Source organism: Orcinus orca, chromosome 20 (genome assembly GCF_937001465.1).
Source record: "Orcinus orca chromosome 20, mOrcOrc1.1, whole genome shotgun sequence".
NCBI classification, from domain to species: domain Eukaryota; kingdom Metazoa; phylum Chordata; class Mammalia; order Artiodactyla; family Delphinidae; genus Orcinus; species Orcinus orca.
Window position 1 is genome coordinate 47352758 of NC_064578.1, and position 27243 is coordinate 47380000.

The 27243-nt window shown below is 55.4% G+C and overlaps 2 protein-coding genes across 4 annotated transcripts; both read right to left on the bottom strand.

Annotated features, from left to right (window-relative positions):
- Window positions 1-3779: 3779 nt before the first annotated feature.
- TGFB1 (transforming growth factor beta 1) lies at window positions 3780-18399 on the bottom strand. Of its 2 annotated transcripts, none has more exons than XM_012533566.3 (7): window positions 17133-18399; window positions 13953-14113; window positions 11985-12102; window positions 10132-10209; window positions 9824-9974; window positions 4563-4716; window positions 3780-4069 (listed from the first exon to the last, which is right to left on the bottom strand). In XM_012533566.3, the coding sequence occupies exons 1-7, from the start codon at window positions 17485-17487 to the stop codon at window positions 3911-3913; spliced, it is 1176 nt and encodes a 391-aa protein (XP_012389020.1). In that variant the 5' UTR covers window positions 17488-18399; the 3' UTR covers window positions 3780-3910. The 2 variants fall into 2 exon arrangements, with proteins under 2 accessions (XP_012389020.1, XP_004271297.1); XM_004271249.4 differs by having other exon boundaries at window positions 9824-9971; window positions 17133-18398.
- Window positions 18400-19001: 602 nt separating this feature from the next.
- On the bottom strand, window positions 19002-26227 carry B9D2 (B9 domain containing 2). 2 transcript variants are annotated; one of them, XM_004271248.4, is made up of 4 exons: window positions 26096-26227; window positions 25519-25610; window positions 22445-22570; window positions 19002-19603 (listed from the first exon to the last, which is right to left on the bottom strand). In XM_004271248.4, the coding sequence occupies exons 2-4, from the start codon at window positions 25604-25606 to the stop codon at window positions 19290-19292; spliced, it is 528 nt and encodes a 175-aa protein (XP_004271296.2). In that variant the 5' UTR covers window positions 25607-25610; window positions 26096-26227; the 3' UTR covers window positions 19002-19289. The 2 variants fall into 2 exon arrangements, with proteins under 2 accessions (XP_004271296.2, XP_012389021.2); XM_012533567.3 differs by having other exon boundaries at window positions 26037-26195.
- Window positions 26228-27243: the final 1016 nt, after the last annotated feature.

Consider the following 27243-nt stretch of genomic DNA (forward strand, 5'->3'; position numbering starts at 1 on the left):
CCCGAGCCAACGTGGCACCAGCCGGCAAGGGGACACGCCGCAGGCACAGCCTGCACTCAGCATGGAGGCTGCATCACTCGGGATGCCAGCGGCTTCACTAGGGACACAGGATGCCCCCCATCCCTGGAAACACCAGCACAAATGCAGCCCCACACGTGCAGCTGCTTGTGAACACGAACACACTCACCCCACTGAAAACTCGAGAGTGATAGAGCAAAATAAAGACCCACACGACTGCTTACACACTGAAGTCATCAGCCCACATGTGGGGACACAAAATGCAGACACCACCTGCTCACAGACACCCCTAGAGGCTGAGAACACCAGTCCCGGAGATGGACACACTGGGAGGACAGCAAGCATGTGGGAGACACACCCCGTAGACACACAAACATGCTCGGAATACCCGCGACGCACACGCTGATCACAAAACGTAACCCAGAAGCTGCTCACCCGCAGACACAAACACTGGGAACCGCCACACACAGGCAGTGAGAACATCCTGAGTAGGAAACACAATGTACACGCGCACACACAGTACCTCCTGGAAACACTTCTCACAGACCCATTAACATACACGGAAAACACCCACACTTCTCATCAAAGTTATGCTAATAATGTGCAAATTTACACCCAGAAAAGAAGAGCAAGTGCGCTGAGAAAAAATCCAGACACATGACACACCCCAGGGATACAAGCAACTCATACACGCAGAGCAACGTGCACACCCCAAAGCTTGCTGGGACACACACAAATTCACATTAGAAACACGAAAGACACCAGCGCGCTGGATGTCCAGAGATCTAGGGGGAAGGGGGTTTTCTCTCCCTCCCCCCACCTCGCCCCTCCCTTTCTCCCTCTCACGCTGACCCCGTCCCAGGTCCCAGGCCTGTTTGAGGGAGGGGGCAGGAAGGCCTGAGCTGGCCTTCCCCGGCCCCGCTTCCTGCCCCTTGGGGGCAGGACGGGAAGCCGAGGCTCCAGCCGGAACCCAGGCTCCCCCCAACGACTTCCCTCGCCGCCCGGCCTGCCTGCAGAGGCGGGGGAGGGGAGCGGGGCGCCCCGAACCCCCGGGCCTGCCCCTGCGGCTGGCTGGGGGCCGGGCCCGGCCTTCCCGCGGGGCCAGGTGCCGGGAGGGGCGGGGCAGGAGCCGCCCCCGCGGCCGGGAAGGTGCTGAGCCCGCGGCTTTCCCAGTCCCCGGCGCCCGGGCGGGTGGGCGGGGTGTGGCCCGAGGGCGTGGCCAGGGCTCGGCGACCGCGGGAGCGCGCGGCCCGGTGTGCGGCCGGGACTTGTCCTGGGCCGAGGCGCGAGCTGGGCGTGTGAGGGCCACGGCCCCGGGGGTGTGTCTGGGTGTGCGGGACTCTCCGTCTGGGACCCGGGGTGTGACAGTGCGTCTAAGTATGACGGGTCGGCTACCGTCCGTAGGGCCGTGTGGGACTCCCCAGGCCTGAGCGTGTGGGGCCGGCAGATGTCAGGCCGACTGGGCACGACCGCCTGGCGGTCTGCGAGATCCTGACGTGTCAGATCTCCGTGTGTGGTATGTGTCTGGGTGGGACTGTGACGTGTCAGGCCCTGTGCGTGCACACGGTGCCTGTTTGTGACCGTGACCCCATGGAGGATGTTTGTATAACTGTCGGTGGGTCGGGGCCGGAGTCTCTGTTTCATTTCCTGACGGGGCTCTGATGCAGTGAGGAGTGTGTCTGTGCATGGCACTGCCTCTGCATCTGTGTCCGCAGTGTGGTGGTTGTGCCTAGGATCCTACAGGATGTATTTGTGTGATTCCATCTTGCTGCGTCCCTATGGAAGTCTCTGCTTATGTTGTGTCCCAGCCAAGCTCCAAGGCTGGGCTGTGTGCACGTGATGGGGCGGCTGGTGACAATGGCAGCACGTCCTTGGATAGGGAACTCCTCCGGCCCCCACCTCACCCCCAGCCCTCTATGGCTCCCAGACCTGGGCCAGGAGAAGTGACCACATTTCTACCGCTGGGCTGGGCTGGGCAGGCCCCGGGGCCCACTCATCCAGACCTGGTGCCACTGACCCACCTGCAAAGGAAGCTCAGCACTCACACCGTCCTCCCCCAGGGCGGTCACTGAGCAAAGCAGGTCAAGGCCCCGGACCTGAGAAGGGCCGGGGAGAGAGAGGGGGAACTGAAACCAGGGAGGAAGAGGGGAAACTGAGAAGCCAGAGAAAGAGGAAGCGGGAGAGAGTTCATCAGCAAGACCCCAGCAGATGGGAAGAAACACAGCAGAGGGAAACCTACCCCGGCTCAGGGTGCTGTCATTTCTCTCCTGGACAACTGGTCTCCCTGCAGTCACCCTCACACCTGTTCAGTCTACTCTCAACCATCAACCAGAGGGACCCTCTGAGCACTTAAGTCAAATCACATCCCTCTTCTGTTCCAAACCCTGTCATGGTGCCTTCCTCTCTCAGAGTACAAGTTCTCACAGGTCCCCACAGGCCTGATGTGGTCTGGAAGGCAGGGCCAGTGCAGAAGTTGTGGGCATAAGCCCTCAACTCTAGCTGCCTGGGTTTGAATCCCAGCTGTGCCGTTCGCTAACTATGTGACCATAACAAATAAGTTAACCTCTCTGTGCCTCAGCATTCCCATCTGTGGAGTGGGGAGCAAATGATCTCCAAAGCAGGAGTTGGCAGACGTTTTCTGTCAAGGGTCAGATAGTAAATATTTTTGACTTTGCACAGTTTCTACTCAACTCTGCCCTAGTAGCACTAAAACAGCCACAGACAGTACAGTACCAAGTGAGCATGGCTGTGCTCCAATAAAACTTTATTGACAGGGCTTCCCTGGTGGCGCGGTGGTTGGGAGTCCGCCTGCCAATGCAGGGGACACGGGTTCGTTCCCCGGTCAGGGAGGATCCCGCATGCCGCGGAGCGGCTGGGCCCATTAGCCATGGCCGCTGGACCTGCGTGTCCGGAGCCTGTGCTCCACAACGGGAGAGGCCACAACGGTGAGAGGCCCGCTTACTGCAAAGGAAAAAAAAAAAAACTTTATTTACAGAAACAGGCAGCAAGTCAGAATTTGCCTGCAGGCAATAGTTTGCCAACCCATGCTCTCTTGGGCTGTGGGGAGAATGCCGTGAGCTAGTAGAGTGGAGTGGAGAATTGTTGTTATTATTCTCTGGCCTGTGAGTGTTACTTTCTGACTCAGATCTTAACACCCTTCCCCTTGCCCCTCCCTTCCAAACGCACTGGCCTCTTTCCTGCCTGTGTAGCTCACCCCAAGTTCATCTTCACTTCCAGGCCTCTGGGTCCAGACCAAGAACACCCTCCCCCAGGCTGCCTTCTTGGCTTCCTTCAAGTCCCAAATGCCACCTCGTCCAAGAAGCCCTCCCTCCTCCCCAAAGCCATCTCTTACCCATCCTGCTTTCCTGTTTTCGCACAACTTTACTATGTCTGTCTCCTCCCCAGAAAGTAGGTTCCTGGTAGGCAGGAACTATTCCCTTAACCTCTCTGGGCTTCCATTTCCTTACATTTAAAGTGGGTGTTATCAGAGTCTATCTCAGAGCTTTGTTATGGTGGTTAAATGAGTTAACATAAGGGTCCAAGGTGCTCAATAAATAAATCTAACCCTTGTTCACCAGGAGTAAGAAACATAACAAGCGCTAAGAAGTGTTTGTGTGAGGAGGGGCAAATGAATGATGGGCAGAGACAGGAGGAGGCAGATGTAAGTGGAAATGTAAGGAGATGCAGGGGGCATTGGGGGGGAGGTCGGGGAACGTCGGAAGAGAAACCCTAGTTAGGCGCCCAGCGACACAGAGACCCAGTCCTCTCTCCACCTTTAATGGACCCCAGGTGGGCTTGGGCGCTGTGTCCTTAAATACAACTCTGATGAGGCGGGCGGGGGGCGGGGCCGGGCCTGCCGGGGTGGGCGGGACCTGTCGGGAGGGGCGGGGCCTCAGCTGCACTTGCAGGAGCGCACGATCATGTTGGACAGCTGCTCCACCTTGGGCTTGCGGCCCACGTAGTACACGATGGGCAGCGGCTCCAGCGCCTGCGGCACGCAGCACGGCGCCGCCGACGCGCCCGGGTTGTGCTGGTTGTACAGGGCCAGGACCTGCGGGGCGGGTGGGCGGGGTCAGGGTCGGGGGTCATGGGGAGGGTACCCCCACCCCGCCAGCCTCTCCCCATCTCCCTCTGTCTTATCTCATTCCGTTTCTTTCTGTTTCTCTGCCTCTCCCCAGTTTCCACTCTTGGCTTGTGTCTCATTGTCTTTCTCCTTCCATCTTTCTAATTCTCTATCCTCCTGCCTTTTTCTCTCTCATTGTGTCCCTCCGTTTCTCTTTCTCCTTCCATCTCCCCACCTCTTCCCAAGCCCAAGTTATGCATCTCCATGGGTCTCCCCATATCTCTGTCTCCCTCTGCCTCGTGTCTCTTAACTGCTCAGACCCTGCCTCTAGTTTCTCTCCCATCCCTTTGCCACCTCCCCGCCAATCTCCCTGTCTCCTCTCTTTCTGGCTACTATCTCGCCAATTCATCTGATTTTTCTCCCTCTCCTCCCTCGGTTCCTGCTACCCTCATCCCACCCTCAGCCAGGGCTCCAGACGCACCTTGCTGTACTGCGTGTCCAGGCTCCAGATGTAGGGGCAGGGCCCCAGGCAGAAATTGGCGTGGTAGCCCTTGGGTTCGTGAATCCACTTCCAGCCCAGGTCCTTGCGAAAGTCAATGTAGAGCTGCCGAACGCAGCAGTTCTTTTCCGTGGAGCTGCAGGCCAGGGGGAGGGAGGAACCCGAGTCAGGAGAGCGGAGGGGTGCCCCTCCTCCCCCGGCTGTGCATGTGTTTCACCCTGGTTGCCCGCCAGCACGGTCTCCATCTTGGTCTCCCTTGCAACCCCTGTGATGATAACAGCAATAACAGTAATAGTAATGATCATCACTAACACTGATAAAGCACTTCCTCTAGTCCAGCACTGCGCTAAGGGCATCCTCATAAACATTATCTCAGGCAATGCTGAAGCCTGTAAGAAGCCAAATGAACGTCCAGAGGGGGCTACACCGACCACAGCACATCCACACACTGGAACATAAAAAACACAACGCAGCGCCACGTGTACTGATACGTTCTACGTGTGCAACAAATGTTCACTGAGCTACGACCATGTGCTGGGCTGCGGTCTACTGGGGACGCGGTACAAACAAAACAGACAGAAATCCCTGCCTTATGGGGCCACATACTAGAGACTGAGCAGTCGCTCCTCTGCTCTGAACAAGGCAAATGCCCAAGCCCTCGCCATGGACCACAAGGCGCTACCAGATCTGGCTGATCTCAACTCCCTCCCCACTCCCACTCTCACTCTCCTTCGGCCACATTACCATCCTCGCTGTTCCTGAGTCCCAGCTCAGGACATTTGCACTTGCTGTTCCCTCTGCCTGGCTTGCTATTCCCACAGATACCCACTCTGGCTCTGTTTCTTCACTCCATTTGTATGTATGCTCAAACATCCCTCACTCAGGGACCCTTAACTCCTAGAACACTGCCTGGCATGCAGTAGGTGCTCAATAAGTATCAGTCAAACAAATGAATGTCGTCTCCTCAGAGTCCTTCCTGGACCATCCTACCCAAAATACCAATCCAAATGTTTGTTAATTCCATACAGTGTAATAACAGCATTCAGTTATGTGAGAAAACATGAAAATGACTGCAGCTGAAATGGGGCAAATCTTAATACTTGTTGATACTGGATGAGACTTCGTGGGGGTTCCTTGTACCATCTTGGTTGCTATGAATACATTTAAAGTTTCCCCTAATAAAAAAAATTTCAATCAGAAGAGGAAAAATAAATCATCACAATGACTTCTTTCTTTCCCCTTCCTCAGATTGGTTTTCCTTCTTGCCACCTGCTCTTTTATTAGATACTGATTTATTTATCTGTTCGTTTTCTGTCTTCCTCTGAGGACAGGACTTTTTGTCTATTTTGTCCCTAAATGTGTCCCTGCAACAGTGCCTGGCATACAGCAGGTGCTTAGCAAGTACTAGCTGTATAAAATAATTGATCAATATGTTAGGTCTTTTAAAAGCACATTGGAGGGACTTCCGTGGTGGTCCAGTGGTTAAGAATCCTCCTCCCAATGCAGGGGACGTGGGTCCGATCCCTGGTCGGGGAAATAAGATCCCACATCCTGCGGGGCAACTAAGCCTGCACGCCGCAACTACTGAGGCCACACACTCTAGAGCCTACTGAGGCGCCACAACTAGAGAGAAGCCAGCCCACGCGCCACAACGAAGAGCCCGCTCACCGCAACAAAGAGCCCGAGTACCGCAACTAAAATCCAATGCAGCCAAAAGAAATAAATACTTTTTAAAAAACAAAACAAAATAAAAAATAAAAGCACATTGGAGAGTGGTGGTATGTAAGACTCTACTGCCCTGGACTCGTGATCTCTGTCCCAGGCTCGGATGCAAAAGTCAGTCCTCCCCAGTCTGCAGCCCTGGCTCCTTCATGTCTGGAAGGAAATGGGGCATTTTCTGTGCTGGCCCCTGGGGCCATGGTTGAGATGGGCTGGGAACTTAACTAAAAGGCTTGACTCATGGGCAGCTGAGAACACTTTAAATTCCATGTTCATAACATATGAAAGAAACACTATGTAAAGTTACAGGTACAGTATGATCCAAATTCTGTTTTGAATAGAAGGCCTGGAGGGCAATATATTAAAATGTTGACAGTGACATTTCATATGTGGCAATGTGATGGGGGATATCGTTCTGTATTTTCCAAATTCTCGATAGTGGGTATGTGTTACTTTTAGAATCAGAAAATAAAATTTAAAGAAAGAAAATGCAGTACCCCCCCCAAAAAAAAGGCTATACCATTTGGACAAAATAAAAAACATATACATGGCTATGTGTAAGTGTCTCATACAGAGACTCTCTGGGAGGAGACAGAAATACAATAAAAGCCTCCTCATAGAGGGGCTGGGGGCCAGAGCTGGAGGGTCTCTGAGTATCCTTTCTGGGTTTGATCCAAGTGCATGCAATTTCCTACTCAAGAATCAATAGAGGAAAAAAAAAATCAATAGCGGGAATTCCCTGGCGGTCCACTGGTTAAGACTCCATGATTCCACTGCAGGGGGCACGGGTTCGATCCCTGGTCAGGGAACTAAGATTCCGCATGTGTGCGGTGCGGCCAAAAAAAAATATCAATAGAGAATTCCCTACAAGGCAGGTCTTATTATTATTCCCATTTGAAGGATGAAGAAATTGAGCCTCAGAGAAAGGGGGATGTTGTCTGTTCACTCGTAGCCTACATGTGGTGGAGTTTGGGGCCAGGTTCACAGCTAACTCTGTGCTGCCCTGGAGTCTGTGGCCTCATCTGCCCAGTGCAACCATGTCAGCTTAAGCAGAGGGGGAAGAGGCAATGTGACAGCATCTCCCAGGGCAAGACAAGGCCTCTCCCAAGAGCCACAGGACGTTGAGAAGGAAGTTAGGAAACTTAGGTTCCTGTGAGTTCAGCCTGGCACCTCCCCAGTCTGGCTGGGCCGCAGTTCCCTCATCTGTACAAAGATGCAAGGGATGTTGGATCAAATAAGATGTTGTTAAGGGCCCAGGAAGCGTCAGGAAATCCATGGATGGGCTGAGGGAGGGGTCTGAGCCCCCCAAACCACAGGCACCTACGTGTGTATGTATAGGCATATTCTGGGGAAGAAAGGTTCCTGGCTTTCGACTTCTCAAGGGGTTCCCGGACTCACAAAAGGGGAAGAACCACTGTCCAGAATAATCTTTCATTTCTGGTCCAACTGTGCCAGGGTGCTGAGGTCCTAAGACTTGAAGTGTGTGATTCTATTATCCAACTCAACTGTTCTCCCTGTAGGGTCCCTGGAGCAGCAGCACCGCCTGGGAACTTGTGGGAAATGCAAATTCTCAGGCCCCACCCCAGACCCACTGAATCAGAAACTGGGGGTGGGGATAGGTGGGAGACAGCAGGCCACATTTAACAAGCCCTCCAGGTGACCCTGAGGTGCATGCCTGGGGCCTGCTGCTTTCCAGGTCCTGTGATACACGCAGTCCAGGCCCTTGCAACTCTGCCCTCCAGTCTACCAGGACCCAACAGGGCCTGACGAGTAAAAGAGACCCACTTGGGGGACTTGCCTGGCAGTCCAGTGGTTAAGACTCTGCACTTCCACTGCAGGGGGCAACAGTTTGATCCCCAGTCAGGGAACAACTCAGATCCCACATGCTGCATGGCTCAGGCCAAAAAAGAAAAAAAAGACCCAAATATGGTCTCTACGTGGCAATTATTTGATACATATTTTAATATTCTTTTTTAAAGTCTACAGAACCAGCTCTCTGTTTCCCCACTTTGTATTGTATTTGTTGAAGAAACTGGGTCAGGTTTCCCACAATCTAGATGTTGCTGACTGCACGACCACGGTGTTGTTTAACATGTTTCTCTGTTCTCATATTTCTGGAAAATTGGATCTACCGCACTGATCAGCTTCAGGTTTGATTTTCTGGGAAGACTTCCTAAGTGACGCTGTGTCCCTCATGTGGCTGGCACTCTCTCACTGTAATAGTATAAGCTGCTGGCACTCAAGACCTCAATCCATTCATCCATCCACAGGATTGTTGGGCAGAGGGTAGGATCTGGGGGTGAAGGAGTTTGGGAGCAGAGCTGACTTTCCAGCAGGAGAACTGCATGTAACAAAGCCCAAAGGCACCATCGAAATATTAAGCAGGGGAGGGCCAAGGTCACATTATCACTCTAAACTCGCAACACTCTAACTCTGAACTTCAACATTCTAGGACTACAACTTTTCAGTTTTCTTAGACTGCAATACACCAGCCTCTCAAGATTCTAACACACCAACAGCTTTCCAGCTTTCTAGGATTCCCACATTCCAGCTCTCCAAGATCTTGGCATTCTTGAATTCCAATATTTCAAAACTGCATTCCAGGGCTTCCCTGGTGGCGCAGTGGTTGAGAGTCCACCTGCCAATGCAGAGGACACGGGTTCGTGCCCCAGTCCGGGAAGATCCCACATGCCGCGGAGCGGCTGGGCCCGTGAGCCATGGCCGCTGAGCCTGCGCGAACGGAGCCTGTGCTCCGCAACGGGAGAGGCCACAACAGTGAGAGGCCCGCGTATGGAAAAAAAAAAAAAAAAAAAAAACTGCATTCCAACATTCCACAATTCTGAGCCCATCACTCAAGAGGTCCAAGCTGCCACGTTCTAAGATCACAGCCTTCCAAGATTCTCACAAGATTCCAGCCCTGAGTCCCAACATTCTAGGTGACCAAGACTCTGGCTTTCTCCAACTCCAACATTTGTGGATGCTAATAATGTAACACAGGACTCCACTATTCTGGGCCCGATAGTCAAGGACTCCAATCTGCCGATACGGGAGACTCCAGTCTGTCAATGGTATAGGAATCCAACACGGGCAATCTTCCAGTTCTGAATTCCCAAGTTCTAGGATCCCAACATCCCTTGAGTCCAACATTCTCAGATTTCAATAATGAATACCGATTCTTACATCCTAGAATCCCCACATGCTCGAACCCCAACCTGCCAGCAGGACAGAAATCTAACGTGGCGACCTTCCAGTATTGAATTCTCACATTCTCAGTGTTCAACGTTCTAATAGTCTCTGATTGCAACCCACCAGCCAGAGAGCCACCTGCTCTCAGCATTCAAGGACTCCCAGTTCGCACATCCCAGCATCCTAGGCCTCGGACCTCATCCCCCGAACGCTCCAGGCTGAAGCAGATGCCAGCCCAAGCGTAGCACCAGCCAGGTGCCCAATCTGCGGTGCCTGCTCAGCAGACGGCAAGGAGGCCCCCAGCCCAGAAGGCGTCAGGGAAAGGCTGCAAGGTTCACCTGAAGCAGTAGTTGGTGTCCAGGGCTCGGCGGTGCCGGGAGCTGTGCAGGTGCTGGGCCCTCTCCAGCGGGGTGGCCATGAGGAGCAGGAAGGGCCGGTTCATGCCATGAATGGTGGCGAGGTCACCCCGGCGGCCGGAACTGAACCCTGCTTTGGTTTGGGAGTCAGGCGGTAGGGAGGGTGGGGGAGACATACACACACTCTCAGATGGATGAATGGGAGATGGTCAAGGGGAAGAAACACACACACAGACACACACACACACACACTGGTGGGCATGGGGCCGGGCCGGGGAGGTGGGCCTCACCGTTAATGTCCACTTGGAGTGTGTTATCTTTGCTGTCACAGGAACAGTGGGCACTGAGGCGAAAGCCCTCTATTTCCTCTGTGGGAGTGGGGAGAGGGAAGCCAGTGTGAGGGGGCGGCTCACCCAGTCCCTGGGGGAGGAGAAAGGAAGTAGCAAACCCCCGGCGTGGGGGTGGGGGGACCTCCTTCCTGCCCCTTCCCCTGCCTGGCCTCTCACTGCACCCTCGTGCTCCAGTCCTTTGCCTTGCAGCCTCCTCCTCCTGCAGGTCTCAGCTCAAAGGGCACCTCCTCCTGGAAGCCCTCCAGGACACAGCCCCTCCCCCACTATGACAGCACTTTATTTTCTCCATAGCACTTACCCTGACATTTGTATCTGACTATTTATTCCCCTCTTTGTTCTCAGTGGCAAAGCAGGATACGTGGGGGCAGGGATCCTTGTTTTCTTGTTCCCCACTGGGCCTGGCCCACAGTCGTAAAAACAAACATCTCCTGAGTTCGCACTGGGTGCCAGACCCTGTTCTAAACACTTTTTGTGCGTTATTTCCTTTAATCCTCACCAAAGCTCCCCATTTTACAGATGAAGAAGCCAAGGCCCACGGAGAGGGGGTGACTTGCCCAAAGTGGGAAAAGGCAGGGCTGGGATGCAAGTGCCTGGGTTCTTGTCCCAGGGCCGGTGTGGAAGAAAGTTTTCTTGAATGAATGAGTGAATGCCTTTCTAAGCTCCCACTATGTGTCGGACCCTGTGCTGGGGGCTCTGGACTCAGCAATCAGCCCAGGACACTTGTCGCAGCGCTCACCTGCTCCCTAACCCCCATCTTTTCCTCTAGCCAAACCATCACTTATCTCATGAGTCTCAACACAATCATCCTCATCCAGGAAGCCCTCTTGGACCCCTCCAGATGGGTTTGGATGCCCACTCTCGGCTCCCCCATCCCGGCCCTGGTCATTGTGGCCATCACAATGGGAGTCAGGCGGGCTCCCTGCTAGGGCTTTGGCAAGATTTCCTAGGTGTCTAGAAGTGACTGTAGGCCCCATGAGGGCAGGCCTAGAAGTTGTCATGGTTACCACTGTGTCCCCCACACCACCCGCACAGGGCCAGGCACATAGCAGGAAACTACTGGCATCTACTGAGTGAAGGAATGAACGAGAGGGAGACTAGGAAGGGAGATGTGGGTACTGTGGACTCAGATGAGACAGGACAGACAGTCCTCTTCTGGACAGATCAGGACTCGAGGGCTCTGCACAGCCTATCCCTCTGCCTTGAACACTCTTGCCCCTCCGTCTTTCCCAAGCTGGCTCCACTCATCCCTCAGACAACCGCTCTAATGTCCCCTCTTCCAGGAAGCCCTCCCTGATTTCCCAGGCTGGGTCAGGCACCTCCTCTGGGCTCCCCCTCCCAACCCTGCCCACTCTGGGACATTACTACCTGGTTTTCAGGTCTTTCCCCCAAATCCCTTAACCCGAGCCATGGATGATAAGCTTCACGAGGGCAAGTATGGTGCTGTTTTGGTTACTGTTGTGTCCCCAGCATCACCCAGCACAGGGCAGGTGCTCAGGAAATGGATTTACCATCAATCACTCAGGTTTGAGTGCCTGGAAGGAGGCCCAGGTCTGGGCTCTTTGGCACCAACATGGGGTGGGCGGTGCTAGGCAGGGGAGCCCCAGGACAAACAATGGGGTCAACCCCATTACAAAATAGGGGTTGGGGGGGACTTCCCTGGTGGTCCAATGGTTAACAGTCCGCGCTTCCACTGCAGGTTCGACCCCTGGTCGGGGAGCTAAGATCCCACATGCCACGCAGTGCGGCCAGAAAACACAAAAAAAATAGGGGTGGGGCAGACAAGCGGTCCTCACCTCCGTGGGTCAGCCACTGCCGCACAACTCCAGTGACGTCAAAGGACAGCCACTCCGGCGAGTCGCTGGGGGCCAGCAGCCGGTTGCTGAGGTAGCGCCAGGAATCATTGCTGTATTTCTGGGGGATAATGAATTGGGGGGAGAGACAGTGGGTAGATGCTGCCACACTCCCCTCATGTACACTGCACCCCTGCGTCCATCTGCTCCCCGAAGAGGGCTTCCACACAGTCCTGCAGACTGTCCCCTCCCAGACACCCAAACCGAGGGGCCCACAGGAGCCACCCACCCCACAGCAGCCCAGAGGGGAGAGAGAACCCCAGGCTGGGGGGTCAAGGCACCTGGGCAGCTCATCCTCTATGCCTGACCCCGGCGTGGCCATGGAAAATTCCTCTCCCCTTTTGTCCTTGGTTTCCTCACTGATGAAATGCCAGGCGGCCCCTTTCAGCTTGGACAGCCCACGATGCCACGATTCTCCTACTGACATCGTAGGGGTCACTGACTATAGACAGTTCTGCAAATTTGGCCCCCCAAATTCTGAGAGTCTATCACGTTCCTTCTTTTTTGAAAAAAATGTATTTAATTTTTATTTATTTATTTTTGGCTGCTTTGGGTCTTCGTTGCTACGCGCGGGCTTTCTCTAGTTGCGGCGAGCGGGGGCTACTCTTTGTGGCGGCGCACGGGCTTCTCATTGCGGTGGCTTCTCCTGTTGCGGAGCACGGGCTCTAGGCGCACGGGCTTCAGTAGTTGTGGCACATGGGCTCAGTAGTTGTGGCTCGCGGGCTCCAGAGTACAGGCTCAGTAGTTGTGGCACATGGGCTTAGTTGCTCCGCGGCATGTGGGATCTTCCCGGACCAGGGCTCGAACCCGTGTCCCCTGCGTTGGCAGGCAGATTCTTAACTACTGCGCCACCAGAGAAGCCCCGAGTTATCACTTTCTAGAAGTTATGTTAGAAGTCATTCCATAACGCCAGTGCTCAGTGGCACCCCAAGAATCACACATTCAATGAGCCTGAGACATTCCAGAGGACTCATGTTCTACAAACCCACGAGTTTGACATGCCACAAACCTAGACGTTGCAGGCGCCTGACATCCATGTGGAATGATCCCCTGGGAGCTGGCAGGATAAAAGCGAATTCTCTAGACTCCAAGAAGTTAACATCAGACAAAGTTCCCTTGTTTTTTTTTTTGTTTTTTTTTTGCCGTACGCGGGCCTCTCACTGTTGTGGCCTCTCCCATTGCAGAGCACAGGCTCCGGACGCGCAGGCTCAGCGGCCATGGCTCACGGGCCCAGCCGCTCCGCGGCATGCGGGATCCCCCCGGACCGGGGCACGAACCCGTGTCCCCCGCATCGGCAGGCAGACTCTCAACCGCTGCGCCACCAGGGAAGCCCAAAGTTCCCTTATTGTAAGAGTCTAACACCTACTACTGAATCTAACATTCCACATGACAGGGATTCTGGGTCACATAACCTTCAAGAGAATCCAGAACTTCTTGAGGCTCCCATCTTCCTGGAGACTCTTCTAGAAAAGAGCTAACCAAGAGAACTTTCCGTGATGATGGAAAAGTTCTTTATCTGTGGTGTCCAAAAAAGCGGCTGCTAACCCCATGTGACTACAGGCCACTTGAACTATGGCCGGTGAGACGGAAGAACTGAATTTTTCCTTTTATTTAATTTTGATCAACTTAAATGGCCATAGGTGGCTAGTGGCTACTGTGTGGGGACAGAGCACTTTGGAAGTCTGCAACCTTTACAGAGATTCAAACTTTCAAAAGTCCCGAGTTCTTAGAGTCCAACTCCTAAGATTCCGGCCTTCTAAACGTTTAACCTTCTAGGGCTCTAGGAGTCTGAAAGCTTCAGAGCCCTGTGATCCCACAGTCTGTGCCCTCAGGATCGGTCACTATGGACCCTGAAGCCACCAGCCTTCCAGCCGCCCCAGCCCAGGCCACCTCTGGGGCCCTCGCCCCCACCTGGTACAGCTCCACGTGCTGCTCCACTTTTAACTTGAGCCTCAGCAGGCGCAGCTCTGCCCGAGAGAGCAACACAGGTTCGGGCACCGCTTCCCGGAGCTCCGACGTGTTGAAGAGCATATACATGCTGTGTGGACTACGCTTGATTTTCCCATAGATTTCTAGGCAGAAGGAGCCGAGAGGGGGGATGTCAGGGTTTGACAGGGGCAGGGGAGCTGGCGCACCCCAAGTCAAAGAGCCCTGGGTTGGAGTCTAACCCTAACACATTTTGGCTGTGTGACCTTAGGTGACTGGCTTCTCCTCTCTGGGTTTGTTTCCACCTCTTTAAACGGGATCTTATCCACCCTTCCCTCCCATCAACTGGGAAGTGCCCCTCAGAACAAAGCTGGCACAGGGCTGGGCACTGCTCTAACTGCTTAGGCCTCCCCAGCACGTGGAGCCTCAAACGCAAGTTATGTCGCAGCCCAGGGATCAAGGGCATTTGAATCGGACTGTGCCTCGACTGCCTTCTTTCTTGGGCAAGTCACAAGCCCTCTCGGAGCCTCAGTTTCCTATTCTTTGGGGAAAGATCAACCTGACATCAAGTTCTCTGCCTCCCAACCCAGGCTCTCCTAACTGAAGCGCGGGAACTTTGGGCAAGTGAATTCCTCTCTGTGTGCCAGGTACTCACCTGTAAGACAAGGACTGATTACAGGTTGCTAGTATGAAATAAGCGAGATGATGCAGATAAAGTATGTCGTACAGAGTCTGCACACAATGCTTACTCTAATGTGTGTGTTCAACAACCCCACGAGGAAGATACTATTAGTATACCCATTTTATAGATGGGAAAACTGAGGCAAAGAGATGAAACAATTTGGCCCCAAGATCACGCAGCCAGGAAGCTGCAGAGTGGGGATTCAAACTCAGCCAGTCTGATTCCAGAGACTGTGCTCTTAACCCCTAGGTTATGCTGCCTCCCTGCTAATGTGACATTACTCTTGTTGTTGTTATTATTATTATTATTGTTTCCTTCCCCAGCTGGTTAGAAAAGGCAAAGTTCATTCTAGGTAAGAATGGCTTCGGGGGTGGGGGAAGGGGAACAGAGAAAATTAGGAAGTTTTCTAGTCTAGGAAAAGTTGGGGGTTGGGAAAGAGCGGGGCAAGCCATGAACTCCTGGATCAACTGGGACAGCTGCTTTAGGCCTCTGCAGTGGGGGCATGGAAATGGTGGAGACATCCGATGAGAAAGGACAGAGGAAGCCCCTTCTGTGGGCCTCCTTCCCCTACTCCTCCCCTCTCTAGCCGGGCCAGCCCCTGCCCCGCACAAAAAAAGCCCTATCTTGGCCCAGGAGTTACTCAGCAGACCCCAAAGGAAGGGTAGAGCCCAGGCCTGGGAGACAGACAGGGAAGAAGAGAGAGAGGAGGGGCAGGAACGGTCAGAGGGAGAGATGGAGAGTAGGGTACGGAGGAGAAAAAGCGGCAGAGAGGGAAGAGATGGAGAGGCAGAAACTGGGAGACCCAGACTGGGACAGAGAGAGCAACGGTAATGCGGGAGAGATGGAAAGGCAGAGATGGGAGACAGACACACGGGGAAGAGAGACATAGGGTTTGGGAGCGAGATGGAGGCAGAAGAGGAATGAAGAGAGATTGAAGGTATCAGTGTTGGAAAAATCTCTACAACCAAGGCGAAGCTACGACGGAAAAGGTGAGACGGAGGTGTGGGAGGGTAGGGGTGTCATTCGGCTGAAGCGGCAACTGGGTACACAAATGGGTCAGAGACCCACAAGTCTAATGCCCAAGAGGGAAAGTGAAAGCAGGGGGGTCGCCCCCAAGCCTCTGGGCCACGCGGGACGCCTGGGTCTCCGCGGGCGCCGATGGGGCGGGCCCAGCGGTAGTGCCGCCCTGAGCTGGGGGTGAAGGGGGCGGGAGCCGCCGCTGCCACCGCGAGGGCGGGGACCGGACCTGCCTCGTCTCGCCCCAGGCTCCGCGCGCGATCCCCGCACCCCGAGGCACGGGAAGGAAAGGAAGGGAGGGAGGGCTAGGCGGCCGGACGCTGGGGTTTCCCCAGACTCCTAGAGAGGAACTAGGAGTTTGGGGTCCAGGCTCTCAGCATTCAGCTCTGCTGGGGTTCTCCTGTCCCCTTCCGGAAGCGCAGGCTCCGCCCCCCGCGCGTGGCACACACGTGGGGCTTCCTCACCCCTACCAGCTCGGTTTTCTCACCCGGGTCTTGTAGAGTCGCACCCACCCACCTCTCCCTCTACGGCTCGACTCCTCACTCAGCCCTCTCCCTTCCATCCCGCGGCGTGGCGGAGGCTCGCTGCTCCCAGCATGGCACCGTCCATCTCTCCTCTGCCCGCTCCCAGGTCCACCTTTCCCACGCTTGTCTCTCCGCTCTGTATACCCCTTCCCACGACCCAGTATTCTAGGTTTCCTGGGGGCTCGCTTCCTCCGCTGGGCTTCCTCCTCTCACGTCCGTCTGCGAAATAGAGCACCTCCCGGCGCATCCCCGGCATCCCCCTGGGGTCTCCGCTTCTCTCCCGCCAGTTTCCCCCACCCTACGACCTCGCGCCCCCTTTTGACCTCGCATTGATCACCCCCCTCCCCGCCTCTCTCTCTAAGCCCTTCCCCAATCCCGCGTGTTCTTCGCGCCGTGTGCAAATGCGTCCACTCTCCACTTTCTGGAACCTCTGGGGTTCGCTTCACCTAGTTTTTCTGTCCTTCTTGAATCTTCCTGCCTCATGACCCCTGAGCTCTGAGTCAGCTTTCCCCACTACCTCTCCTCTCCCCAATGCCGGGGTCCTCGCTTCTCCCAAAGCGAGCTCCCTCTCTGCGGGCCCCACCCACGACCCCCGCACTCTAGTGCACCCTGCAAGGGGAAGTCTTTTTCTACACCCCCACCCCGTAACTGCTTCGCTTCTCTCCCTCTAAGGGACTCCCCCCGCCCACGATCTCGCATGTTCCTGTAGCCCTCCAAAAGCGGTCCACTCCGCTCACTATCTCCTCTTCAAGACCAGATACCTGGGGGGTAGGGAGCTCAGCCCTATCCTCTTTGAGACTCCCCCTCCCAAGTTCCCGGCGCCCCCGGGGGTCCTCTTCCCCCAGCCAGTTTCCTCTACCGGTAATTTCCTCCCCGTGACCCCTGCACTCCGGCGCCCCCTGGGGGCTCCCCTCCAGGGTTCCCCTGCCCCTCCGAGCTCACCGTTGCTGTTTTCCACCATTAGCACGCGGGTGACCTCCTTGGCGTAGTAGTCCGCCTCTGGCTCAGGCTCAGGTTCGGCACTTTCCCCGGCCACCTGGTCACGAGTACTGTTGTAAAGAGCCAGTACGGCCTCGGGCAGCGGACCGGGCGGCACCTCCCCCTGGCTCGGGGGGCTGGCGAGCCGAAGCTTGGACAGAATCTGGCCGCGGATGGCCTCGATGCGCTTTCGCTTCACCAGCTCCATGTCGATGGTCTTGCAGGTGGACAGTCCGGCGGCCGGCCGGCCAGGCGGCAGCACTAGTAGCCACAGCAGCGGCAGCAGCAGCGGCAGCAGCCGCAGCCCCGAGGGCGGCATGGGGGAGGCGGCGCCCCCGGCACAGCCGAGAGCGCAAGCCGGGCTGGGGTGGGAAGAGGGAGGCCCCGCCCCTACAGGGGCTGGGGGGGGGTCTCCCGAGGAAAGGTAGGAGGGTCTGGGGAGGGAGGGAGTTGAAGCCCTCAGGGAGGACGGAGCGGAGCTGGAGGGGCGGCTCTGATGGGTGTGTTCTCGGTATCCCACGGCAAAAACCGAGATGAGCGAGATCTGGTACCAAAGGTGGGTGGTCTTGAATAGGAAAGCTGAGGCAGGTCTGAGATTGATCCCGTCTCCTGGATCCCGGAGGAGAAGGGTCCTTGGATGCGCGGGGGCTCAAGAGAGAGGCTAGGAGTTGGGGGCCGTGCGGGAGGGTGCGACCGATGTCTGGGGTCGAGTCCTCGCGGGAGTCGGGTATGAGGCTCCTGAGGGCTGGTCCGGAATGGGGGCGCCCGGGGAACGCCGTGTGGGGGGAAGGAAGGGAGCAAGCGTCCGAGGCGGTGCAGGGCGGAGGTGCGGTCTGGGGTCCCGCAGTCCTGCCTCGCGGAGCAGCGCTGCGCGAAGGTCCCCGCGCCTTTGGCTCCCAGCGGCAGCGGAAAAGTCTCAAAACTTTTTTCCTCTTCTCCCAACCAGCTCGTCCCTCCTCCCGCTCCTCCTCCCCCTCCTCCCCGCAGTGGCGGCGGCGGCGGCGGCGGGGGCGGCGGCGGCTCGTCTCAGACTCTGGGGCCTTGGGCTGCTCCTCAGCGGCTCCTTCCTCCGTTCCCGGCTGAGGCCGGCCCCGCGGGCGGCTTCGAGCCGGGGGGTGCCCCGGAGGGGGCGTCCCCCCTGCCCCCGGCCGGGGGCCTCGCTGTCTGGCGGATCCGCGGCGGGAGGAAGGGAGTGGGACGGCCTGGGGCGCGAAGGGCGGCGGCGGCGGCGACCGGCTGGGGCGGCGGGGGGTTTTTGAAGCCGCCCCGGCCCCACCCAGGAAGCGCGCGGGGCGGGGGCGGCCCTCAGGGGGAGGGCATGGGGGGGGGCCGGTCCACAGTCCTCATCTCGCGTGGGCGGGCTCCGAGGGGGGTCCCTTAAGCCCTGGGGGGAGGGGGCGGGCACCCGGCTCCGCCCCACCAACAGGGTGCTGCCTCCTGGCGGCTGAGCGCTACCAAAGCGGGCGGCTGTGCTGCGTGTGGCTTTGAGGACTGTGCGAGGGTCACCGAGGGAATAAAGACCTGGCGGGGAGGGCTCAGTCAGAGGATGGGGACGCAGGTACAGGGAATCCGAGGACGACCACCCCGAGTGGAGAGTGGGAAGCTGGGGCAGTGGGGGAGAGGCTCAGCCAGAAGACAGGGAGCCAGTGGGGAGAGGGGCACAGAGGAGGGGGACCCCCAAGGAGTGGGGGCCATAAGAGCATCACCCAGAGTGGGGAGGGGGTCAGAGGTTGAGGCAGAGGACAGGGGAAGGGGGCCTGAGGAAGGAGGGTGACAGTGAGAGGATGGGGCACTGGACATCCAACAGATGAAGGTCAGAAAAGCACTCACATCTGAAAGAACTGCTCTCCTTTACTGAGCCCTTCCATGTGCCAACAGCTTCTCTGCACCCAACCCCTGTGAGCCCACACATTTACTGCCCCCATTTTACAGATGGGGAAACTGGACCTGGGAGGGGCAGCCACTGGGCTTGAGATGCTAGTCAGGATAGAAGCCACACCAGTCTTGGCTGGGGTCAGGTCTGACAGTCTCCAGAGCCCATGCTTCTGACCCCTGTGCCATCCTGCCCCTCACCGGGTGTCCAGAGATATGGCTGGGGGCCAGCGGTCCACACAGGGTCCTTCAGCATTCGACGCCATAATGATCGAAGTGGCGCAGCAGCAGGCCCAGCTCAAGGTGCACGGTGCCACCGGCAGCAGTGTGCAGGCGATAGCGGTCAGCCCCACTGTAGATGGCATCTCCGTGCAGCAGCTGAGGCCCGCCACCCACGAAGGCCCTTGCCAGCTGCTCCCGCCAGCTGCCTAGGGGCCGCCACGTGGGGCAGTCCAGCTGGTGGGTGCCTGGACTGCTGGGCACATGGCAAAAGCCGTAGCCTGCAAGCTGGCAGCGGCCGAAGCTGTCCTGGGACCATACCTGGAGATGGAGTCGGGGCCAACCTGCAGCATAGGAGGGAGGGAGGCAAAGTGGGATGGGTACAGCCCAGCAGGAGCTCCTGGAGATCCCAGGCCCGTCCTTCCCCGCCAGGTTTCTGCCCCAGCCTCCTCTCTGGACTCCTACCCCCACAGAGCAGCCAAAGGGATCCTTCTGAATCCGTATTCCTCCCCTGCTCAAAACCCTTCTATGATTCCCCAGTGCACTCAGTATAAAGTCCGACCTGAACATTCAAGGCCCTTTAGGTCTGGCATCTGTTGACTTCCCTCTCCGTGGCCTCTTCCTCTGTGTCCCCGTCTCAGGGGAGCCCAGTCCCCAGGTGAGTATGTTGGGCCTTGTCCTCGATGCCTCCCTCCTTCCCTCCCCGTGGCCACACCCTGTCCTCTTTTCTGGCCTCAGGGCCTTCTTTCCCGCTCCCTCCAATCCAACTTTCACCTGGCAGCTGGAAGCATCTTTCTCTCCCTTCCATAGGTTTCCCAGTGTCCTCACTCAGAATATAATTCAGCTCCTCAGCCTGTAGGCAAAGCCCTTGGAGACCCAGCTCCATTTCACCCTCCTTTCTGAGTCCCTCCATGCTAGGCCCTGTTCTAGAAGCTGGAGACACAGCAGTGAACAGAGCAGACAAAAATTCCTGCCCTCGTGCAGCTGACGTCTTGAACAACGAACACAGTAAATACACAAATTATAGGGTACGTCAGATGGTGATAACTGCTCTGAAGAAAAACAAGCTGGGTACGGCGGGGGTAGGCATGCAGTTTTTGTTTTTGTTTTTTTAATATTTATTTATTTGGTTGCACTGGGTCTTAGTTGCAGCAGGCAGGCTCCTTAGTTGAGCCATGCGAACTCTTAGTTGCGGCATGCATGTGGGATCTAGTTCCCTGACCAGGGATCGAACCCGGGCCCCCTGCAGTGGGAGCGTGGAGTCTTAACCACTGGGCCACCAGGGAAGTCCTGGCATGCAGTTTTAGAAAGGGGGTGATCAAGCAAAACTTTCCTGAGAAGGTGACATCTGGGTGAATGCTTAAAGGAGGAGAGGGAGTGGGGGCTATGTGGATATCTAGGGAGGAGCGCTCCCAACAGAGGGAATAGCTAGTGCAAAAGCCCTGAGGTGGGAGCTGCCTGGTGGGGCCGATGTGGCTGGAGCAGAGTGAGATGGGGGAGGGGGGGAGGAGGTGACAGAATCAGATTGAGCAGGGCCTTGTGATCCATGGTAAGGTTTTGCCTTTTACCCTGAGTGAGATGGGGACCACAGAGGGTTCTGAGCAGAGGAGGAATGTTACCTAACTTAGGTGTTCACAGGGGGACAGACTTATGGGGCTGAGGTGGGAATACCAGTAAAGAGGCTACTGTAATAGCCCAGTGAGAGGTGAGGGTGGACAGATCGGGGTGCTGGGAAGAGGGTAGGGGGAGTGGTGGGATTCAGGATTCATTTCAACGGTGGGGCTAATGGGATTTCCTGATGGACAAAATTGGGGCGGGTAGGAGAAAAGAGGAGGCAAGGATGATGCCCACATTCAGAGACTCGGGGTCCTTAAGAGCTGAAAGGACTGTTGCCTGCCTCACTTTCCAATCCATCACCCACAAGGCAGCCAGAGGGATCTCTTAAAAGCAAAACCTGACTTGTCAATCGCCTGCTCTGGTTCCCCAGTGCCTTCAGGATATGGCCTCCACTCTGCGGCCTGGCATTCAAGGCCTTGCAATGGCCTGTCCCCTGTCCCCTGCCACCTCACCCCCCACAGTCCTCCTGCTCTCCGTCGGTCCTCCAAACGCCCCTGGCTCACTTTCCCCCTTGAGGCATCCACACATGGTTTTCTCCCCAAAACCCTCTTTCATCTTTCTGTTTTAATAGCTCCTACTGTCCTTTCACAGCAAAGCTCAAACATCCCCCTTCTCCAGGAAGCCCTCCCTGAACCCCCCAGCAGGGTCAGGCACCTCCGCTGGCCTCCCATAGCCCTTCAAGATCCCCCATACCAGTCCTGCCCACTCTGGGTTACCACTGTCTGAGGGCAGCTCTGTCTCTCCCAAGGGATGATGAACTGTGTGGGGACAGGGCTGGGGAGCTGTCTCAATCACTGATATCTCCCTGGCTTCACCTGACACAGGGCAGGCACTCAGTAACTATTATTTATATGGTAGAAATATATGGCATATTTACCTAGGCTATTTCCTGGAATCCACCCCTCTTTTTTTTTTTTTTTTTTTTTTTTTGCGGTACGCGGGTCTCTCACTGTTGTGGCCTCTCCCGTTACCGAGCACAGGCTCCGGACGCGCAGGCTCAGCGGCCATGGCTCACGGGCCCAGCTGCTCCGCGGCATGTGGGATCTTCCCGGACCAGGGCACGAACCCACTTCCCCTGCATCGGCAGGCGAACTCTCAACCACTGTGCCACCAGGGAAGCCCCACCCCTCTTTAATGACCCAAATGTTCTGCCAGAAGAGGTTTTCTGATACCCCTCCTCCCCCACGTATTCATCTCCCCTCTGAGCAGCTGAGGAGCCCTACCTGCAGAATAGCTACCAGCCCTCACCTCTCTCTCTCATAACCCCTCCCAGCTTCCTGCTGATTGAAGACTCTCTTGCTTTGTCTCTGTGAAAGCCACCTCCCTCTCCCCCTGGCTCTCCCCTTGACCTTGCCCCGTCCACCCCTGCCTCTGCCCCACTCCTAATGCACTCTACAGCTGGCCTGGGGAGGCCTCAGCTCACCCTCTCCAGGGCCAAGCGTGGTCAGGAAAGGGACCCAAAGGGCATGGGGGCAGGAACAGCACTTGATGTTTCCAGTCCCCACAGCAGTGAGTGCCTCTAACCCACCTCCCCTTAGTCTAGCCTGGGGCCCAGGCCGGGAACTCACCTTGTAGGCCTTTGGTGGCAAAGTGCAGGTCGATGGGATGGGACCAGTAGGCCATGTCCCCTATCTGGGGGGTGTCCACCTGTGTTTGGCCCTCCCGCACGCCTGACAGGAGCTTCCATGCTGCCCCTGCAGTGAGAGCCAGGACACGGATGAGGCAGGGCGGGGTGGGAGGCAGCCATCAGGAAGGGGATCCCACTGTGGCTATAGGACCCCATTTCTCCCTGGCATTGGGGAGCGGAGGGTTGCAAAGCATGGACCCTGGAGCCAAATGTCTGGGTACAAATCCTGGCACTATTTCTTCCTGCCCATGCAACCTTGGGCCAGTTACCTTTCTCTGCCTCCGTCTTCCCATCTGTAAGGTGGGTGTAATAATAATGCATTCCTCCCAGGCTTGTGAGAAGATTAAATGAGTTAATACACATGAGGCACTGAGAACAGTGTCTGGGGCATAGTGAGTGCCGGATGAGTGCCGGGGATCATTTTACTACTATTCTCACCCCACGCTTAGAGGCCGAGTCCAAGGACTAAGATGGAGCTGAGGCGCTCCTTCACAAGCAGAAGCACAGAGCAAATTGTGAACAGTGCGTCGTAACAGCAATCCTACTGAGGGTGAAAATAAGAGCAAAAATGCACCGACTGCTTACTAAATGCCAGACGCTGCGCTAAGCGCTTTAGTAATGAATTCATTTAATCCACCCTCTGGGACTCTTAATCCCCACCCCACCCCCAGTTTTCAGACTCTCCTCCACAGGAGGAGAGTCTACAAGGCCTTACATGGCCTGGCCTGTGCCCCCCCCAACCCCTTCCTGAACTCATCTCCCATCACTTTCCCCATTCCTCACCACCCTCTAGCCTCAATGGTCCTATTTCTTTCCCCTCCTCAGGGCCTTTGCACTGGCTGTTCCCTCTGCCCAGAAAACTCTGCTCCTGGATGTCCCTATGCCTGGCTTTTTTTCATCCTTCAGGGATCAGCTCAAGTGCCACTTTCACAGAGGGGTTCTCCCTCACCCTCTTATCCCAAAACTAACCAGTCCCTCTCACATCATCTCTCATCTCATTTCTTCCTAGTACCTAGTACACTACCTGTAATCATTGCACTCACGTCTTTATCTGCTTATTTCTTTTCTGTCTCCCCTGCTGTGAGCCCCAAGAGAGCAGGGATGTTGTAAACTACTGGATCCCTAGAACCTCAAACCCAGATCTTGGTACACAGAAGGTGTTCAATAAATGTTTGTTTTGGACAAATAAATGATCCTAGGAGGTGGGGGCTAATACAATCCCCATTTTACAGGTAAAGAAATCTTTACCTTTCATTCCACAAACCTTTACTGAACACCTACTCTGTGCCAAGCACTGTTCTCCATGCTGGGGCTACAGCAGGACCGCAGCAGACCAAGGTCCCATGGTGGAGCTGATTCAAATGGAGCTCTGCTTTCGTTTTTAGGTTTTCGTTATTTTTTTTTTTTTGGCCGTGCCATGCCACATGTGGGATCTTAGTTCCCCGACCAGGGCTTGAACCCGTGTCCCCTGCAGGGGAAGCTCGGAGTCTTAACCACTGGACCGCCAGGGAAATCCCTCAAATGGAGCTCTGACTGACGGCAGAGACCAAGCCCTTTATCTGACCGCACCTTGGCTCTCTATTGGATTAACTGCCCCCTACCCCGCTTCTCCCTGACCAAGAGCCCCCTGAAATAATAAAAATCATGTTGGTTACTGCTCCCTTGCAGGCCAGGTGAGGAGAGCACCAAGCCTTCAGTCAGGATCCTCACGTACAAGACTTCCTAACATCCCTACGAAGGACAAAGAGTCACACTTTACAGATAAGAAAACTGAGGCTGCGAGAGGGACTAGCACTTGCCAGGTCACAGAGCAAGTGAGTGGAAGAGGGTACTGGAAACCAAGTCTGATTCCAGGCCTTGCTTCTTATTTGCTCAGCTGGAGGATCCCAATTTCCCAGGGAATCTCAACCACCAACCTACCCACCAGTGAAATCGCAAAGAACCCCAGGCCTGAAAAGATGATGATGGCAATGGCCACACTCATTTCTTGGGCATTTATCTGCGCTAGGCAACACACCTAGGGCTTTAGGAAAAAGAGCCCATCCAATTTTTACACAAGCCAGGCAAACACTTACTGAGGACTTACAAGTCTAGGCCCTCTTCTAAGTGCTACTGATATTCATTTAGTCCTCACAGCAACCCCATGAGGTAGTGTTATTATTCCCATTACATAGACAGGGAAATCGAGGCAAAGACAAGTGGCCAGGGTCACATAATTAATAAGCAAGAGCTGGTTTTGAAACCCAGGCAGTCTGTGCTCTTAACCTCAGCACTCTGCTGCCTCGGCTGCCATTAGCTTCATTTTCAGACAAGGAAACTGAGGCTCAGAGAGGTCAAGTCCAAAGGCTCACAATAGGCAAGGGAGTTCGTATTTGAGCCCAGACCTGGTGGCCACCTGGTGGCCTGTGGCCCTAGCCATCACACCACCCACCACACTACACTGCCTCTGATGGAGAGGCATGAAAATTGAGACCTCCAAGGTCCTCCTGGGCCTGTGTGGATGGACTTGGATAACTGTCAGAACAGCGTTCCTACATTCTCACAGAGAAATATGAATACAGGAGGGTGGCCTCGCCTCTTCATTTCAAGATGGAAACTTCCATTTTACATTAAGAGCTCAACAAATGGAGATGGTTAAGCAAAGAGTTAAGATGGGGGAGGCACCAGAGCAGCCCTAAGACAGTGAATGAAGTCCAAGCAGTGTCGTTACCGCTGTCAAGTGTTTTGAGGACAGGGAGTGTGTGCTGGGGTAGCTGGGTGGGTCCAGCCTATAGTCTCATATCCTTAGGGAATGTGTGTTGAGAGAGTGGGAGTCTGAGTCCCCAGAGATGGGATGGGAAGGGATAATAAGAAGGGAGCCTGAGACTCACATGAACAAAGCGTGGTCAGGGTTAGGAGTCCTGAGAGCCCATGGAAGCTGAGGATTAGGGACTGAGGTCAGGGGATCAAGGAAAGTAGGTGGAGGCGTCTAGGCTGCGGGGTCTTGGTGGGGAAATGAACCATGCTCGGGAATACCTGTGTGGATGCCCCACTTGCAGAAGAGGCTACTTTCCGAGAAACCGGTGGCCCCCATGATCTGCCCAATCACGTGCACCTCAGCCATGGCCCTGGGGAAAATATAATCACAGCCTTATCAGAAAAGTGTACAATTATCTCCACCTAATAGATGGGAAAACTGAGGCCCACCAAGTAAGGAGCAGTACTTGGGATTCCAATCTAGTTTCGTCAAACCACTGAGGCTGCGGTCTTAACCATGATACTAACTGCCTCTCCAGGAGAGCCGCAGAAAAATGAGGGGCGAGAAACGGACGCTCCAAGGAGCTGGCATCTAACTCTGCCTGCCTCTAAAGTAACCTTTTCATCCCGCTCATTGCAGCAGAAAGTCCCGCCCCAGGGGAACATGGCTCCGCCCACAACACAAAAGCACCGCCTCCTCGGGTCAGATTTCCGCCCCCCACCGCCATGAGGCGCATGCGTTCTAAGTGCAGGGCACCTTAGCTCCACCTCTGAGCCCGCGCATGCGTTATTCCTACCTCAGAGCGTCTAACGGTTAGGAGAGGCGAAAGCGGGGATTGGAGTTCATGGACCTGACCTGTTCCTCTCTCCGCAGGCGCTGACTTCCCAGGCCTAGCTCGCGCCTCTCGCAGGACCTTCCCGGCAGCAAGATTGCTGAGACGCCAATCCCTCCGAAGCCGCGCCCGCCTCCCGGCTCCCTAGTTGTTGCTGGGGCAACGGCAGCCTCCTCCCCTGGCCTTGTCCCCGCCCTGCGGGTCGCTAATTGGTCCTAGCAATCTGTGGGGGCGGGGCTAACCTGTGATGGACACTTTCTCTCCCCCCCTCTCCATTTTGGGAAAGGCGTCTCTCCAACCGCGAACCACGGTTCAGCCATTTGCGGCGTGGCCTTATGTGGCCATCTTGAGCGTGGCTGAGGAAGTTTGTGCACCAACTGTTTGTCCCAGATACTCTCATAACAGAATAAGCAAATCCATCGATGTCCCGTGCCCCCTAAAACTCTCTCTCAATCGGAGCCACAAGTCAGAGACTTGAGCCAGAGCCAGGAGGGAAATCTCCCTCACGTCATTGTGTGCATCCCCCTGCCTCATAACTGGAAAAAAAAAACCTCAGAGAAGTTGGGGAGGGGGTTCCTTTTTAGAATTCCTCCAAGCTCCTCAAGAAATGATAAATTCAACTTCCTTCACTGTTAGTGCTGATTCTGAGCAAGCAGGGGGTGGGTTGGGGGAAGGGGTATGAGAAATGAGGAACTGAGGCCTCTTTATCTGCAAAAAATCCTGTTTTTGAAGACTGGACTCTGTCAGTAACTTGTGACCTTGCACAGCTCTAGGTCTCAGTTATCGCATCCATGTAATGGACACAAGGGGAATGACTGAGTCAGAGGCACTCACACATTGTGATTTCCTGAGCTGGTGCCTTCCCCACCGTAGTTTGTGCCTTATTCCTCCAGCCCAGACCGGGAGTCCAAAAGGAACTTATTCCTCTACTTTTTGCAAAACGGGGACTGCAAAAGTTAGAGTCACCAGCTGAAAGTTATAGGGAGAGGGCAACGTTTCAATAGGATAGTATTTATATAGATAAAATAATTCAATAGGTATACAATTCAATAATATTTCACTAATAGGTATATTTGAAAGCTACCATTTATCAAGTGATTTCTCCGTGCCAGCAGCTGTAAACTGATTGTTTTGCATCCATGATCTCCTTTAATCCTCACAGATATCCCAC

What these genes read in the sequence shown, in the direction of transcription:
- B9D2 (XM_004271248.4), bottom strand. Translation starts at nt 25,606, where the DNA reads ATGGCTGAGGTGCACGTGATTGGGCAGATCATGGGGGCCACCGGTTTC. An exon ending in CAAGTGGGGCATCCACACAG is followed by an intron (nt 22,571 to 25,518) that starts GTATTCCCGAGC and finishes CTCTCACTGCAG; the next exon opens with GGGCAGCATGGAAGCTCCTG. An exon ending in TGCCACCAAAGGCCTACAAG is followed by an intron (nt 19,604 to 22,444) that starts GTGAGTTCCCGG and finishes CCTATGCTGCAG; the next exon opens with GTTGGCCCCGACTCCATCTC.
- TGFB1 (XM_012533566.3), bottom strand. Translation starts at nt 17,487, where the DNA reads ATGCCGCCCTCGGGGCTGCGGCTGCTGCCGCTGCTGCTGCCGCTGCTG. An exon ending in ACTCCAAGTGGACATTAACG is followed by an intron (nt 9,975 to 10,131) that starts GTGAGGCCCACC and finishes CCCAAACCAAAG; the next exon opens with CAGGGTTCAGTTCCGGCCGC. An exon ending in GACACCAACTACTGCTTCAG is followed by an intron (nt 4,717 to 9,823) that starts GTGAACCTTGCA and finishes CCTGGCCTGCAG; the next exon opens with CTCCACGGAAAAGAACTGCT.